Genomic DNA, 17,082 nt, shown 5'->3' on the forward strand with positions numbered 1-17,082 from the left:
GTAATCCCTGCATCCCTCCCTGTCCCTCACAGATGAGGGCCCTTCGGCCCATCTTGCCCATGTAATTTTATGCTTTGTGAAATCCCGGATAATTCCTATTCCCAGTCACATTCTTGCGTGCCGTGCTTTTCTGAAGAATGTTTGTGCTCTATTACAGCTACATATGGGCAAACAATCCGAGGAGCAACAGAAATATGGAGAAAGGGTGAGTGGAAATATTCTCCATCGTTTTCCTTATTTGTCCTTCCGGATTTGTAATGTAGATCGGAATATGAATGAAAATTACAATAGACAACAGGTGCAGGAGTAGGCCAATTGGCCCTTCCAGCCAGCACCGCCATTCAATGTGATCATGGCTGATCATCCACAATCAGTACCCCGTTCCTGCCTTCTCCCCATATCCCCTGACTCCACTATCTTTAAGAGCCCTATCTAGATCTCTCTTGAAAGCATCCAGAGAACCGGCCTCCACCGCCCTCTGAGGCAGAGAATTCCACAGACTCACAACTCTCTGTGAGATAAAGTGTTTCTTCGTCTCCGTTCTAAATGGCTTACCCCTTATTCTTAAACTGTGGCCCCTGGTTCTGGACTCCCCCAACAACATCAGGTGGGGTATCACCTCAGCGCAGAGGGAGAAGAGGAGGGAAGAGACTGCAGACCTAAAGACTTTTGCCTCCATCACAGTGAGGAGATGCTGGGTGGACTCACTGTGGTGGATGTTAATATGTGTTTATTGTTGTTTTTTATTGTATTGTATTGTATGTATGACTGCTGCAATTTCGTTCAGACTTCGGTCTGAATGACAATAAAGGCTATCTAATCTATCTAATCTAAAATCGGGAACATGTTTCCTGCCTCTAGTGTGTCCAAACCCGTAATAATCTTATATGTTTCAATAAGATACCCTCTCATCCTTCTAAACTCCAGAGTGTACAAGCCCAGCCGCTCCATTCTCTCTGCATATGACAGTCCCGCCATCCCGGGAATTAACCTTGTAATTATCTCATCTGCTTGGGGGGACATTTCAGATTGATTCCTGTTCTGTTGTTGCAGCTTGCTTACTTTCAAAGTTCATTCGACAAGTTGACCGAAGCAATCAAGTATGCAAAGGTAAGGTCCTGCTTTATTGGAAGGCGACTTTGTAAGCCAATTGATTACAGAAAAGGGATAGGAAATATTTGGAGGTCTCTGTCCCAAATACAAGCTAATGGGACCAGCCGAGCTAGCAAAAGGCAAGTTGGCCTGCATGGTCAAGGTGGGTCGAATGGCCTATTTCCGCACTGTCCATGATCTGCAGTGGACTTCCATGCGGCAGCTTCAAGTTGGAGATCAGTTTATTGTCACGTGTGCCGAGGTACAATAAAAAGCTTTTGTTGTATGCTGACCAGTCAGTGGAAAGACTATTCATTATTACAATAGATCCAACTCTTCTAAACTCGCCAATCAGGTCGCCCAAGTGGAACAGTTGCTTTATATGTTTCAATAAGATTCCCTCTCATCCTTCTAAACTCCAGAGTGTACAAGCCCAGCTGCTCCATTCTCTTAGCATATGACAGTCCCACCATCCCGGGAATTAACCTTGTAAACCTACGCTAAAACTTCCCTCAATAGCAAGAATGTCCTTCCTCAAATTAGGGGACCAAAACTGCACACAATACTCCAGGTGTGGTCTCACTAGGGCTCTGTACAACTACAGAAGGACCTCTTGCTCCTATAGTCAACTGTGCTCCGGTTTCCTCCCACATCCCATAGGATTCGGAATCGTCTGAATTCTGATTCGACTCTGATCCGTCTGAAATTACTTTTGTAAATGGGCTGAGTGTTGGTGGATGGGGGGGGGGGGGGGGGGGGTTGTTGTTTGTTTTACCTGTATTATAAAGGTAGATTGAGAATCTCCCTTTGTTTTAGGGGCAACCAGAGACTGTACAAGAAGCACTGCGTTTTACCATGGATGTCATTGGGGGAAAGTAAGTCACCAATGTGTACCAAGGAAGGAACTGCAGATGCTGGTTTACACCAAAGATAGACACAGAGTGCTGGAGTAACTCAGCGGGTCAGGCAGCATCTGTGGAGAACATGGATTGGAAAAAACACTTTCCCTGCTGTAGGGTCCTGACCCAAAACATCACCTATCCATGTTCTGCACAGATGCTGCCTGACCCGCTGAGTTACTCCAGCACTCTGTGAAACGTCACCTATCCATGTTCTCCACAGATGCTGCCTGACCCAAAACGTCACCTATCCATGTTCTCCACAGCTGCTGCCTGACCCGCTGAGTTACTCCAGCACTCTGTGAAACGTTACCTATCCATGTTCTCCACAGATGCTGCCTGACCCGCTGAGTTACTCCAGCACTCTGTGAAACGTCACCTATCCATGTTCTCCACAGATGCTGCCTGACCCGCTGAGTTACTCCAGCACTCTGTGAAACGTCACCTATCCATGTTCTCCACAGATGCTGCCTGACCCGCTGAGTTACTCCAGCACTCTGTGAAACGTCACCTATCCATGTTCTCCACAGATGCTGCCTGACCCGCTGAGTTACTCCAGCACTCTGTGAAACGTCACCTATCCATGTTCTCCACAGATGCTGCCTGACCCACTGAGTTACTCCAGCACTCTGTGAAACGTCACCTATCCATGTTCTCCACAGATGCTGCCTGACCCGCTGAGTTACTCCAGCACTCTGTGAAACGTCACCTATCCATGTTCTCCACAGATGCTGCCTGACCCGCTGAGTTACTCCAGCACTCTGTGAAACGTCACCTATCCATGTTCTCCACAGATGCTGCCTGACCCGCTGAGTTACTCCAGCACTCTGTGAAACGTCACCTATCCATGTTCTCCACAGATGCTGCCTGACCCGCTGAGTTACTCCAGCATTTTTTGTCCCTTTGTGTAAACCAGCGTCCGTAGTTCCTTGGTTTCCATCATCGATATTGTGTTACCAACACACTTCACACATTTTACTGTTGGGGGGATGGGGAGGGAGGGGGAAGGGAGGGGGAAGGGAGGGGTGGGGAAAGAAAAAAGGTGAGTAATATCCATGATTTTCCCCTCCACATTTGATCACCCTTTCTCTGCTTAGATACACCGCAGCCAAGAAGGATAATGACTTTGTCTACCACGAGACTGTACCACCCATTGATTCACTCACATCTGTGAAAGGCAAGTTTTCTTAGATTATGCTCAATATTTTAGGTTTAGTTTAGAGATACAGCGCGGAAACAGTCCCTTGGGCCAACCGGGTCCGCACCAACCAGTGATCACCCCGCACACACACACTCTCCTACACACTCCGGGCTATTTAGACCAGGGGTTGTCAACCTTTTTCGTCCCGTTTACTCCTGGCAACTTTAGTAGCACATAACTATGTTATTTCACTTATTTATGAACAACTAATAGCCCTGTTCCACGGTACAAGTTCATTCCAAGAGCTCTCCCGAGTTTGCCCTGATTTGAACTCGGAGAGTTACTTACTTACTTAACCCCAGTCTTCCAACCTACCTCATTGCAGCCCTTGCACTTTTTCTCTGTAACTGTAATGCTATAATGCTGTAACAGTATATTCTGCATTCTGGTATCTTTCCCTTTGCATCGCTTGTTATACCCGCGTGTGACTTGAATGGCCACTCGTCGGTACTCGGGGCTCTCGTGGACATTTTTCAACATGTTGAAAAATCTTCACGAGACTTCCCGAGCTTACCTGCTGTTAGCGAGTCTTCCCGAGTACCTGCCGTTAACGTTACGAGCCGCTAGGAGACGTCCCCGAGCTCCGATGTACCCGCTACGTTCATTCTCCGTGCATACCACGAGTGATTTTTTTTTAAACTCGGGAGAGCTCTTGGAATGAACTCGTACCGTGGGACAGGGCTTTAATGATAACCAGAACCAAACATAGTCAGTCTATGAGGAAAAATATGTACAAATACAGAATCAACAAATTTACCCCCTGGGAATCCCTTGATTTACACTTATACCAAACCAATTAACTTACAAACCTGCACGTCTTTGGATAAATCCCACGCAGGTCACGGGGAGAACGTTCAAACTCCGCACAGACAGCACATGTAGTCGGGATCGAACCCGGGTCTCCGGCGCTGTGAGGCAGCAACTCTACCTCTGTTTTATTATTGTCATGTGAACCGAGATACAGTGGAAACACCTTGATCCTATGCTATATAGTCAAAGTAGATAATACTATACATGAATACAGTCAACTCACACGCGGGTACAACAGGCGATGCAAAGGGAAAGATACCAGAATGCAGAATATAGTGTTACAGCGTTATAGCATTACAGTTACAGTGAAAAAGTGCAAGGGCTGCAATGAGGTAGGTTGGAAGACTGGGATTATCCTCTATTATCAGAATGGAATGTGACTTGGCGACGATATGGCTATATCATTGTCCTTTTTGAGTTAGGAATCGAGGGCACGAGAGTCTTCAGGTGGTTAAAAGAGCTGGTAACGTGGAAGATTGAAAGAGGGAATGAGAGACATTGTGTTTTAACGTGACTGAGATCAGCTATCCGGGCAAGAATTAAAGTGAATCATGTGGTTTGGTTTCAATGTGACCGCAGAGTCTAATGTCACACAAAACTCCACTGCAAAGAAAGACAGTAAACGCCCAAACATGTTTGTTCTTTAGCTGTCGTTCACTTTAGTTTAGTGTAGAGATCCTGCGCGGAAACGGGCCCTTCGGCCCACCGAGTCCACTCCGAACAGCGATCCCCACACACTTACACTATCCTACACACACTAGGGGCAATTTACAATTATACCAAGCCAATTAAAGGCAGCACAGTGGCGCAGCGGTAGAGTTGCTGCCTTGCGTTTTTTCCGGGATGGCGGGACTGTCATATGCTGAGAGAATGGAGCGGCTGGGCTTGTACACTCTGGAGTTCAGAAGGATGAGAGGGGATCCTATTGAAACATATAAGATTATTAATGGTTTGGACACGCTAGAGGCAGGAAACATGTTCCCGATGTTGGGATAGTCCAGAACCAGGGGCCACACAGTTTAAGAATAAGGGGTAAGCTATTTAGAACGGAGATGAGGAAACACTTTTTCTCACAGAGAGTTGTGAGTCTGTGGAATTCTCTGCCTCAGAGGCCGGTTCTCTGGATACTTTCAAGAGAGAGCTAGATAGGGCTCTTAAAGATAGCGGAGTCAGGAGATATGGGGAGAAAGCAGGAACGGGGTACTGATTGGGGATGATCAGCCATGATCACATTGAATGGCGGTGCTGGCTCGAAGGGCCAAATGGCCTACTCCTGCACCTATTGTCTATTGTCTATTGATCTCAGGTTTCCTCCCACACTCCGAAGACCATATAATAACCATACAACAATTACAGCACGGAAACAGGCCATCTCGGCCCTTCTAGTCCGTGCCGAACACGTATTCTCCCCTAGTCCCATATACCTGCGCTCAGACCATAATCCTCCATTCCTTTCCCGTCCATATAACTATCCAATTTATTTTTAAATGATAAAAACGAACCTGCCTCCACCACCTTCACTGGAAGCTCAATCCACACAGCCACCACTCTCTGAGTAAAGAAGTTCCCCCTCATGTTACCCCTGAACTTCTGTCCCTTAATTCTCAAGTCATGTCCCCTTGTTTGAATCTTCCCTACTCTCAGTGGGAAAAGCTTATCCGCGTCAACTCTGTCTATCCCTCTCATCATTTTAAAGACCTCTATCAAGTCCCCCCTTAACCTTCTGCGCTCCAAAGAATAAAGCCCTAACTTGTTCAACCTTTCTCTGTAACTTAGTTGCTGAAACCCAGGCAACATTCTAGTAAATCTCCTCTGTACTCTCTCTATTTTGTTGACATCCTTCCTATAATTAGGCAACCAAAATTGTACACCATACTCCAGAATTGGCCTCACCAATGCCTTGTACAATTTTAACATTACATCCCAACTTCTATACTCAATGCTCTGATTTATAAAGGCCAGCACACCAAAAGCTTTCTTTACCACCCTATCTACATGAGATTCCACTTTCAGGGAACTGTGCACAGTTATTCCCAGATCCCTCTGTTCACCTGCATTCTTCAATTCCCTACCATTTACCATGTACGTCCTATTTTGATTTGTCCTGCCAAGATGTAGCACCTCACACTTATCAGCATTAAACTCCATCTGCCATCTTTCAGCCCAGACATGCAGGTTTGAAGGTTAATTGGCTTGGTATAAGTGTAAATTGTCCCTAGTGTGTGTAGGATAGGTTAATGTGTGGGGATCGCTGGTCGGTGGGGACTCGGTGGGCCGAAGGGCCTGTTTCCGCGCTGTATCTCTAAACTAAACTACGTACCCTACAAACCTGTACGTCTTTTGGAAATAAATTTGGGATGTTTTAAATCTTGTGGGTGTGTATTTTTATCAGGAGCGTCGTTGGTAAAAGCCCTCCCTGTCAACCCAACTGACCCAAACGTGACTGGTCCTGACATCTTTACAAAGTTGGTGCCAATGGAAGCTCATGAGGCCTCATCTCTGTACAGGTGAGCCTGAGGCTTGAAACCTCCTTGCAGAACTGTGCTGCAGTACATTCAGCAGTGGATACTTAAAGGTACACAAAAAATGCTGGAGAAACTCAGCGGGTGCAGCAGCATCTATGGAGTGAAGGAAATAGGCAACGTTTGGTAATAGGCACACGTTGCCTATTTCCTTCCCTCCATAGATGCTGCTGCACCCGCTGAGTTTCTCCAGCATTTTTGTCTACCTTCGATTTTCCAGCATCTGCAGTTCCTTCTTAAACAGTGGATACTTAAATATGCGTTGCAGGATTCTGACTCTCAACAAAGAAGGAACAGCAAATGTCTGAATCAGAATGGCATGTCAGATGGTACACACTGCCCTCCATAATGTTTGGGACAAAGATCCATCAATTATTTATTTGCCTCTGTACTCCACAATTTGAGATTTGTAATAGAAAAAAAATCATATGTGGTTAAAGTGCACAAAGCTAAAAATGGTCAATTCCTGAGTGGCATAATGAATTCTGAAGTGTATAGACACATCCTATCTGCTCAAGTTCAAACAAATGCCTCATAACTCATTGGCCGGCAGTTCATTCTACAGCAAGACAATGATCCCAAAAATACTGCTGAAGCAACAAAGGAGTTTTTCAAAACTAAAAAATGGTCAATTCTTGAGTGGCCAAGTCAATCACCCGATCTGAACCCAATTGAGCATGCCTTTTATATGCTGAAGAGAAAATCGAAGGGGACTAGCCCCCAAAACACGCATAAGCTAAGGATGGCTGCAATACAGGCCTGGCAGAGCATCACCAGAGAAGACACCCAGCAACAGGTGATGTCCATGAATCGCAGACTTCAATCAGTCATTGCATGCAAAGGATATGCAACAAAATACTAAACATGACTACTTTCATTTACATGACATTGCTGTGTCCCAAACATTGTGGTGCCCTGAAATGGGGGGGACTATGTATAAACACAGCTGTAATTTCTACAGGGTGAAACCAAAATGTATAAAATACTCTTTAATAAAATCTGACAATGTGCAATTTAACCACATGTGATTTTTTTTCTAATACAAATCTCAATTGTGGAGTACAGGCAAATAAATAAATGATGGGTCTTTGTCCCAAATATTATGGAGGGCTCTTTCTACCATTGTCCATTTTGAGTCCGAAATCAAGGGTACGAGAAACTTAAGGCAGTTAAAATAATGAAAATAATGGAAGACTGAGAGTCCGGGGAGAGAGAGGGGGAGATGCTGCCTGTCCCGCTGAGTTACTCCAGCATTTCGTGTCTATCTTCGGTGTAAACCAGCATCTGTAGATCCTTCCTACACATTTCATCTGCTCTACTGCGAAATCTCCTCAAGGCATGCCTACATTGAAGAAGTTCTCCTCCTCTGTCCAACAAGAGTCCCGCAACACCCTCTCAGTCTGAAGAAGGGTCTTGACCCGAAACGTCACCCATTCCTTCCGCCCAGAGATGCCACCTGTCCCGCTGAGTTACTCCAGCACTTTATGTCTTATCTTCGGTGTGAACCAGCATCTGCAGTTCCTTCCTACACTAAGAATTAAAGTGAATTATGTACCTTGGTTTCAGTGGTGACAGAGTCTAATGTCACAAAAAGCTCATTACAAAGAAAAACTGTGAAAGCCCAAACTAAATGCAATGCTTGGCCCATCTAGTCTACTCTGCCATTCAATCATGGCTGATCTATCTTTCACTCTCATTCCCTGCCATTCTCCTGCCTTCTCCCCACAACCCTTGACACCATTACCAATCATATATCTGTCAATGTCCGCCTTAAAAATGCCCAATAACCTGGCCTCCACAGCTGTCTGTGCTTTTGATGAGTCGGCTGCCCTTGATTTGCTCTCTTTGAAGATACCAAGTGTGTCATTTATTTTGTCTTAATTTGGATTCAATTGGCCCTTGGTATTTATTAGTGTTGAAATTGTCAGAGAATGTCCAGGAGCGGAAAATAATGCAGAATGTTGTGACCACTGCCCAGTCCATCACTGGCTCTGACCTCCCCACCATCGAAGGGATTTATCGCAGTCGCTGCCTCAAAAAGGCTGCCAACATCATCAAAGACCCACACCATCCTGGCCACACACTCATCTCTCCATTGCCATCGGGAAGAAAGTACAGGAGCCTGAAATCTGGAACATCCAGGTTCAGGAACAGCCTCTTCCCCACAGCCATCAGGCTATTAAACACAACATCAAACAAACTCTGAACAATAACAGTCTATTATTACTATTGCACTTTATCTGTTTATTTATTGTGTGTGTGTATATATATATAACCATAATATAACTATCTATATTTAAAACTCTGTGTGTGTCTGACTGTGTGTGTTTCTGACTTGTGGCTGCCAGCCTTTGATTCGTTGCTACGCCAACACCCGACCCACAAACGCCCTGATTTTTTCCATTTCGGTAGAGATTTCACTTTTCATTCCAAGTATCCACTCCTCATTAAATTTCGTCGTGTTTATGTACAATTTTTAAATAAAATCCTTCTCCCCCCCCCCCCCCCCCTCCCCACTCACTCATTTTGTTGCCTCCTGCTGGCCAGCGACCATAACGGCTGCTGGCGCCTGCATCTCGCCTCAAAGACGCCATTTAAAAACAGCCGCACTGCTGATCCTGAGCCGCTTGAGTGGAGGACCACGTCTCCCGTGGGGGCTACGGGCAGGGAACGGCTGCGTTGGGGGAGCAGACCCAACGGGTCTGCACTTGGTCTAGTAGTATATATATATATATATGGTTATGTTATATACACTGAACTTTTATCTGCTGTTTTATCTGCTGTTCTGTATTATGTTTACATAGGTTTACATATTCTGTTGTGCTGCAGCAAGCAAGAATTTCATTGTCTTATCTGGGACACCTGACAAACTCTCTTGACTCTTGACTTGCTGTGCCTTTACATACTAACATTTCATCAAAAGTCAACATTTTTTTAGCAAGAAAAAATTGAATATGAGGTATTTCCAGATTATTTTCTTCATTAATTCATGTCATAACAGCATTTGGCCCATCAAGTCTACCCCGCCATTCAATCTCTCCCTCTCAACTCCATTCTCCTGCCTTCTCCCCATAACCCCCGACACCCAGAATGTCAACCTCCACCTTAAAAATACCCATTGACTTGCCTCCCCAGCCGTCTATGGCAATGAATTCCTTTCTTGCATTTGGCGCCATTTTATTTTACACTGCGTTGCATTGCGCAAGTATTTTAACATATCTTAGTGATTGTAATCCATGCTTTTATGTTTTTTCTCCTTTTGTTTTCCAGTGAAGAAAAAGCTAAATTACTACGGGAAGTCGTGGATAAAATAGACGCCAAAAATGAAGTCTTAGAGTAGGTATTGTAACAAATTGATATATTTACCTGTTTAGCAATAATCCCACAAATCTTTGTACTATTGGTGTTAATGGGCGTTACGGTGGCGCAGCGGTAGAGTTGCAGCCTCACGGCACCAGAGATCCGGGTTCCATCCCGACTACGGGTGCTGTCTGTATGGAGTTTGCACGTTCTCCCCGTGACCTGCGTGGGTTTTCTCCGAGATCTTCGGTTTCCTCCCACACTCCAAAGACGTGCAGGTTAGTAGGTTAATTGGCTTGGTGTAAATGTAGAACTCGTGCCTAGTGGGTGTAGAATAGGGTTCTTCTTCTTGCGTATGGCATGCACAGCCTAAGGTTGTAGGACAACTTGTTCTATTTGATCGGATTTGAACCCAGCACACCGGGTTGATTGCATTCGTCGAAACAAGGCGGACCACGTGAAGGTTGCAATCTCCCACTCCCATCCCGGAGCCAGCACCGCCATTCAATGTGAGCATGGCTGATCATCCCTAATCAGTACCCCGTTCCTGCCTTCTCCCCATATCCCCTGACTCCGCTATCTTTAAGAGCCCGATCTAGCTCTCTCTTGAAAGCATCCAGAGAACCGGCCTCCACCGCCCTCTGAGGCAGCGCATTCCACAGACTCACAACTCTCTAGAGAAAGTGTGTCTCTCTCCACGAGACATTCAATGCCGTCAAAAGTTAAATCTTCCAAACACAGTCTCTTGATTGATAGTTTCTTTATTGTAGTAGTAAAAACAGTCAGATATTCATCCAAACTTCTTCTTGTTTAAGTACATTTTGATCTTGCTCGTAGTTAAACTCGAGCATGGTGGAACTCGTGCATGGTCCAAAGCTGTGACCTCTCCCCCATGCTTCTTCAAACTAAAACTAACAACTACTAGGGCGTCTGCACAAGAATCCCAGCAGCAAACGGGCCTCCGACTACCACCCACATAATTACAGGCAGATAAAATTTAAAGGTTAAAGAAGGAACTGCAGATGCTGGGAAATCGAAGGTAGACAAAAATGCTGGAGAAACTCTGCGGGTGAGGCAGCCTCTATGGAGAGAAGGAATAGGGTTGAGACCCTTCTTCAGACTCAAAGGAATAGGTGACGTTTCGGGTCGAGACCCTTCTTCAGACTAATGTGGGGGTCCCCCCACCCTCACATCAGTCTGAAGAAGGTCTCGACCCGAAATGTCACCTATTTCCTTCGCTCCATAGATGCTGCCTCACCTGCTGAGCTTCTCCAGCTTTTTTGTCTCCCTAAAATTAAAAACAAACTGGTTATAATTATACCATACCGAGTTACATGGAAAATAGAAACATAGAAAATAGGAGCAGGAGGAGGCCATTCGGCCCTCGAGCCAGCACCGCCATTCATTGCGATCATGGCGAGTTAAGCTAAATGGCTACTACAGCCGCAACTATGGAGAGGGGGAAACGTCGCCTATTCCCCTCGCTCCATAGATGCTGCCTCACCTGCTGAGCTTCTCCAGCTTTTTTGTCTACCCTGTTTAAAGGGGAGGGTGGATTTACCATTATCCCGCACGGACTAATTTTGTTGAAACATATTTGAAACATTGAAACATACAAGATTATTAAGGGTTTGGGCACGCTAGAGGCAGGAAACATGTTCCCGATGTTGGGGGAGTCCAGAACCAGGGGCCACAGTTTAAGAATAAGGGGTAAGCCATTTAGAACGGAGATGAGGAAACACTTTTTCACACAGAGAGTTGTGAGTCTGTGGAATTCTCTGTGAGCGGTGGAGGCAGGTTCTCTGGATACTTTCATGAGAGAGTTAGATAAAGATAGCGGAGTCAGGGGATATGGGGAGAAGGCAGGAACGGGGTACTGATTGGGGATGATCAGCCATGATCACATTGAATGGCGATGCTGGCTCGCAGGGCCGAATGGCCTACTCCTGCACCTATTGTCTATTGTCTATTGGGAGGGTGGATTTACCAATATCCCGCACGGACTAATTTGTAATCTGGTTTGTTTCGTGTCCTCTGATAACAGGCAATTCATGGATTCTTTGAGGATTGACCCAGACTCGATGGACAACCTGGACATGTTCAATCATATTCCCCCGGTCCTGATGGAGAAGTGTGCCGCTCTGAGTGTGCGTCCCGACACAGTGAAGAGTTTGGTTCAATCCATGCAAAGTACGTTCGTGTGCAGATGTAAACTCCCGCTAGAACGCTGGACAAGAGTTTGTGAACCTCCACGTATTTGGTGAAAGAATGGGTCGACTGGGCTTGTATTCGCTGGAATTTAGAAGGATGAGAGGGAAATCTTATAGAGACATATACAATTGTTAAGAGATTGGACAGACTCGATGCAGGAAACATGTTCCCAATGTTGGGGGAGTCCAGAACCAGGGGTCACACAGTTTAAGAATAAGGGCTGGGCCGTTTAGGACTGAGATGAGGAAAAACTTTTTCACCCAGAGAGTTGTGAATCTGTGGAATTCTCTGCCACAGAAGGCAGTGGAGGCCGGTTCACTGGATGTTTTCAAGAGAGAGTTAGATTTAGCTCTTAGGGCTAACGGAATCAAGGGATATGGGGAGAAAGGCAGGAACGGGGTACTGATTGTGGATGATCAGCCATGATCACATTGAATGGCGGTGCTGGCTCGAAGGGCCGAATGGCCTCTACTCCTGCACCTACTGTCTATTCTATGTCATTTGTGCCCTGAGTTTTCATTTTCATATTCATAAATGATAGGAGCAGAATTAGGGCATTTGACCCGTGAAGTCTTCTCTGCCATTCAATCATGGCTGATCTATCTCTCCCTCCTAACCCCATTCTCCTGCCTTTCCACCATAACCCCTGACACCCGCACTAATCTAGATATCTATTTATCTCTGCCTTAAATATATCCACTGACTTGCGGCCTCCACAGCCGTCTGTGGCAATGAATTCCACAGATTCACCACCCTCATCTCCTTCCTGAAGGAACGCCCTTTAATTCTGAGGCTGTGCCCTCTGGTCCTAGACTCTCCCACTAGTGGAAACATCCTCTCCACATCCACACTATCCAGGCCTTTCACTATTTGGTAAATGTTGTGCGATGGTCATACGCAATCTTTTCCTTTAGTATGTTTTTTTCCCTAAAGACAAAAGCCCATACGTAAAATAGAAAACATCAGCGCCCGTGAGTAAATAGGAGCCACAATAGTCACGCTGAGAGAATGGAGCAGCTGGGCTTGTACACTCTGGAGTTTAGAAGGATGAGAGGGCATCTCATTGAAACATATAAGATTATTAAGGGTTTGGACACGCTAGAGGCAGGAAACATGTTCCTGATGTTGGGGGAGTCCAGAACCAGGGGCCACAGTTTAAGAATAAAGAGTAAGCCATTTAGAACGGAGATGAGGAAACACTTTTTCACACAGAGAGTTGTGTGTCTGGTATTCTCTGCCTCAGAGGGCGGTGGAGGCCGGGTCTCTGGATACTTTCAAGAGATAGGGCTCTTAAAGATAGTGGAGGCAGGGGATATGGGGAGAAGGCAAGAACGGGGTACTGATTGTGGATGATCAGCCATGATCACATTGAATGGCATTGCTGGCTCGAAGGGCCGAAGGGTCTACTCCTTCACCTATTGTCTACTGTTGGTAACTTGTGGGTTGCTTTTATACATGTATATACTCGCTGAAAATGACCAACTCGTACTGTTCTTTCAACCTGTGACCCTTTCAGTGTGATAATTTATTGCATTGAAAATAGGACACCCCATCTCTTGATAAAGTCACGGAGCACAGAAACAGACCAACACTTGCATGCCGATCAAGATGCCCCATCGAAGTCGGACGCATTTGCCCCACATCCCTCCAACCCATTCCCACCCATGTTTCTGTCCAAATGTCTTATGAATGTTATTGTCGTATCTGCCTTGACTACTTCCTCTGGCAGCTCGTTCCTGTTACATCTTCCCCCTCTCCCTTAAATTGACGTATCGACGTGTTCTGGTTCGGTGCCCCTGGTTCTGGGGGGGGGGGGGGGGTCATGTGGCGGCACCTGGTGGCAAGCCACGGGCACAACCAACCCTTGGCTCTGAAGGGAGGCGTCTCGGTGTGGGAGGCGCTAAGTCATGGGATTTTTACCTGAGCGGGTATTTAAGGCCCGTGACCAGTGAGGACAATAGACAATAGGTGCAGGAGTAGGCTATTTGGCCCATCGAGCCAGCACCGCCATCCAATGTGATCATGGCTGATCATCCCCAATCAGTACCCCGTCCCTGCCTTCACCCCATACCCCCTGACTCCGTTATTTTTAAGAGCCATATCTACCTCCCTCTTGAAAGCATCCAGAGAACCCGCCTCCACCGCCCTCTGAGGCAGAGAATTCCACGGACTCGCCACTCTCTGTGAGAAAAAGTGTTTCCTCACCCGCTGAGTTCCTCCAGCATTTTTGTCTACCTCTAATTGCTCTAGTTACTGAGTTAATGAGATTTTTTGTCCTTGCTTTTCAGTTCTGTCCGGGCTGTACACGGACGTGGAAGCATCGTTGAGAGAGTTGAAGGAGCTGATGGATGAGGATGAATCGATGGAGAAGAAATGCCAAGAGGTGACTGGCAAGCTGTGCCAGCCCAGCGGGACGTCAGCCCTCAGCAAGGAGTGGGTCAAGTACATGGAGGTCCACGAGAAGGCCAGCTTCACCAACACTGAGCTGCACAAGGCGATGAATCTGCACATCAGCAACTTGCGGCTGCTGAGCGGACCCTTGGAAGACCTCCGCGCTGCCCTTCCATCCCCCACCGTCACCGATGGTACGAAGCTATGCTTTCTATCTCTTATGGTGTACAAGTTCATAAGCGGTAGGAGCAGAGTTAGGCCTTTCGGCCCATCCAGTCTACATCAATAGACAATAGGTGCAGGAGTAGGCCATTCCGCCATTCGAGCCAGCATCGCCATTCAATGTGATCATGGCTGATCATCTCCATTCTCCTTCTCCCCATATCCCCTGACTCCGCTATATTTAAGAGCCCTATCTAGCTCTCTCTTGAAAGCATCCAGAGAACCTGCCTCCACTGCCCTTTGAGGCAGAGAATTCCACACACTCACAACTCCGTGTGAAAAAGTGTTTCCTCATCTCCGTTCTAAATGGCTTACCCCTTATTCTTAAAAACTGTGGCCCCTGGTTCTGGACTCCCCCAACATCGGGAACATGTTTCCTGCCTCTAGCGAGTCCAAGCCCTTAACAATCTTATATGTTTTAATGAGATCTCCTCTCATCCTTCTAAACTCCAGAGTATACAAAGTGTTTAAGAAGGAACTGCAGATGCTGGAAAATCGAAGGTACACAAAAATGCTGGAGAAACTCAGCGGGTGCAGCAGCATCAAAGGAGCGAAGGAAATAGGCAACGTTTCGGGCCGAAACCTTTCTTCAGAATGATCAGTCTGAAGAAGGGTTTTGGCCCGAAACGTTGCCTATTTCGCTCCATAGATGCTGCTGCACCCGCTGAGTTTCTCCAGCATATTTGTGTACCTTCCAGAGTGTACAAGCCCAGCTGTTCATTCTCTCAGCATATGACAGTCCCGCCATCCCGGGAATTAACCTTGTAAGTAGTCGCTCAAATGATTCATACCTTGTTCTGGTCGTCGCTGGATTTTGAACATGTTGAAAATTTTCGGCCACCTGCTGCGACTGATGGGTGCCGGCAAGTTGCCGAAAAAAAACCGCGTAGGTGGGGACAAAGGGGATCTTATAGAAACGTACAAAATTCTTAAGGGGTTGGACAGGCTAGATGCAGGAAGATTGTTCCCGATGTTGGGGAAGTCCAGAACAAGGGGTCACAGTTTAAGGATAAGGGGGAAATCTTTTAGGACCGAGATGAGGAAAACATTTTTCACACAGAGAGTGGTGAATCTGTGGAATTCTCTGCCACAGAAGGTAGTTGAGGCACAGTTCATTGGCTATATTTAAGTGGGAGTTAGATGTGGCCCTTGTGGCTAAAGGGATCAGGGGGTATGGAGAGAAGGCAGGATGGGATACTGAGTTGGATGATCAGCTATGATCATATTGAATGGCGGTGCAGGCTCGAAGGGCCGAATGGCCTACTCCTGCACCTATTTTCTATGTTTCTATGACAGACCCTCAAGTAATATTCAAGATTGCGTGACCAATACAGCCTGTATCACGGTGTTAAAATCAACGTTGCAAGGACAACTGAAGAAATGTGGCCCAACTGAAAGGTTTACGTGGTTATAGAATCCAAACGTGTGTGACTTTTCCTTCCATGTATTCTAGAGGACAAGGACCATCCTGCAGAACATGAAGCGAATCTTGTTGAAGAGTGAGGAGATGAGAGACCAGCGCTCGTCACTCTTACAGCAGCTCCGAGATGCCATTCAAAAGGACGACATCACCACAACACTAGTAACCACAGACCATTCAGAAATGAAGGTTGGTGTGCAACTGTACACACACACACACACACTGATGTCTTGAAAACAATAATATGGAACAAGGAACCGCAGATGCTGGTTTGAACCGAAGATAGACTCTGAGTTTAGAAGGATGAGGGGGGGATCTTATAGAAACATATAAAATTATAAAAGGACTGGACAAGCTAGATGCAGGAAAAATGTTCCCAATGTTGGGCGAGTCCAGAACCAGGGGCCACAGTCTTAAATAAAGGGGAGGCCATTTAAGACTGAGGTTAGAAAAAAACGTTTTCACCCAGAGAGTTGTGAATTTGTGGAATTCCCTGCCACAGAGGGCAGTGGAGGCCAAGGATTTAAGAGAGAGTTAGATAGAGCTATAGGGGCTAGTGGAGTCAAGGGATATGGGGAGAAGGCAGGCACAGGTTATTGATTGGGGACGATCAGCCATGATCACAATGAATGGCCGTGCTGGCTCGAAGGGCCGAACGGCCTCCTCCTGCACCTATTTTCTATGTTTCTATTTTCTATGTTTCTAAAAGCTGGAGTGACCCAGTGGGACAGTAACTCGTTGTCTGAAGAAGGGTCTCGACCCGAAGCAGTCCATCAGTCTGAAGAAGGGTCTCGACTCGAAACGTCACCCATTCCTTCTCTCCAGAGATGCTGCCTGTCCCGCTGAGTCACTCCAGCATTTTGTGTCTATCTTCATTTAAACCAGCATCTACAGTTCTTTCCTAAACATGCTGTCTGACCCGATGAGTTACTTTAACATTTTGTGCCTATCTTTGTTACAAACAATAATCCTGGATTTGTGCATATGGGACATACAGATTGAAAGAGTCGTCTT

The 17,082-nt window shown here is 46.2% G+C and overlaps 1 protein-coding gene across 1 annotated transcript in view; it reads left to right on the forward strand.

The window, feature by feature from the left end:
* The window catches only part of ptpn23 (protein tyrosine phosphatase non-receptor type 23), a 36,846-nt gene extending 20,695 nt beyond the window's left edge, over positions 1 to 16,151 (forward strand). The window contains exons 8-16 of the mRNA XM_033020425.1: positions 158 to 205; positions 1,054 to 1,110; positions 1,909 to 1,967; positions 3,089 to 3,168; positions 6,395 to 6,509; positions 9,795 to 9,860; positions 11,869 to 12,014; positions 14,324 to 14,620; positions 16,102 to 16,151. Of these exons, the coding sequence (XP_032876316.1) occupies positions 158 to 205; positions 1,054 to 1,110; positions 1,909 to 1,967; positions 3,089 to 3,168; positions 6,395 to 6,509; positions 9,795 to 9,860; positions 11,869 to 12,014; positions 14,324 to 14,620; positions 16,102 to 16,151 (918 nt within the window). The remainder of the gene's footprint in view (positions 1 to 157; positions 206 to 1,053; positions 1,111 to 1,908; positions 1,968 to 3,088; positions 3,169 to 6,394; positions 6,510 to 9,794; positions 9,861 to 11,868; positions 12,015 to 14,323; positions 14,621 to 16,101) is intronic.
* The last annotated feature ends 931 nt before the right edge of the window (positions 16,152 to 17,082 follow it).

Source organism: Amblyraja radiata, chromosome 4 (assembly GCF_010909765.2).
Source record: "Amblyraja radiata isolate CabotCenter1 chromosome 4, sAmbRad1.1.pri, whole genome shotgun sequence".
NCBI lineage: Eukaryota > Metazoa > Chordata > Chondrichthyes > Rajiformes > Rajidae > Amblyraja > Amblyraja radiata.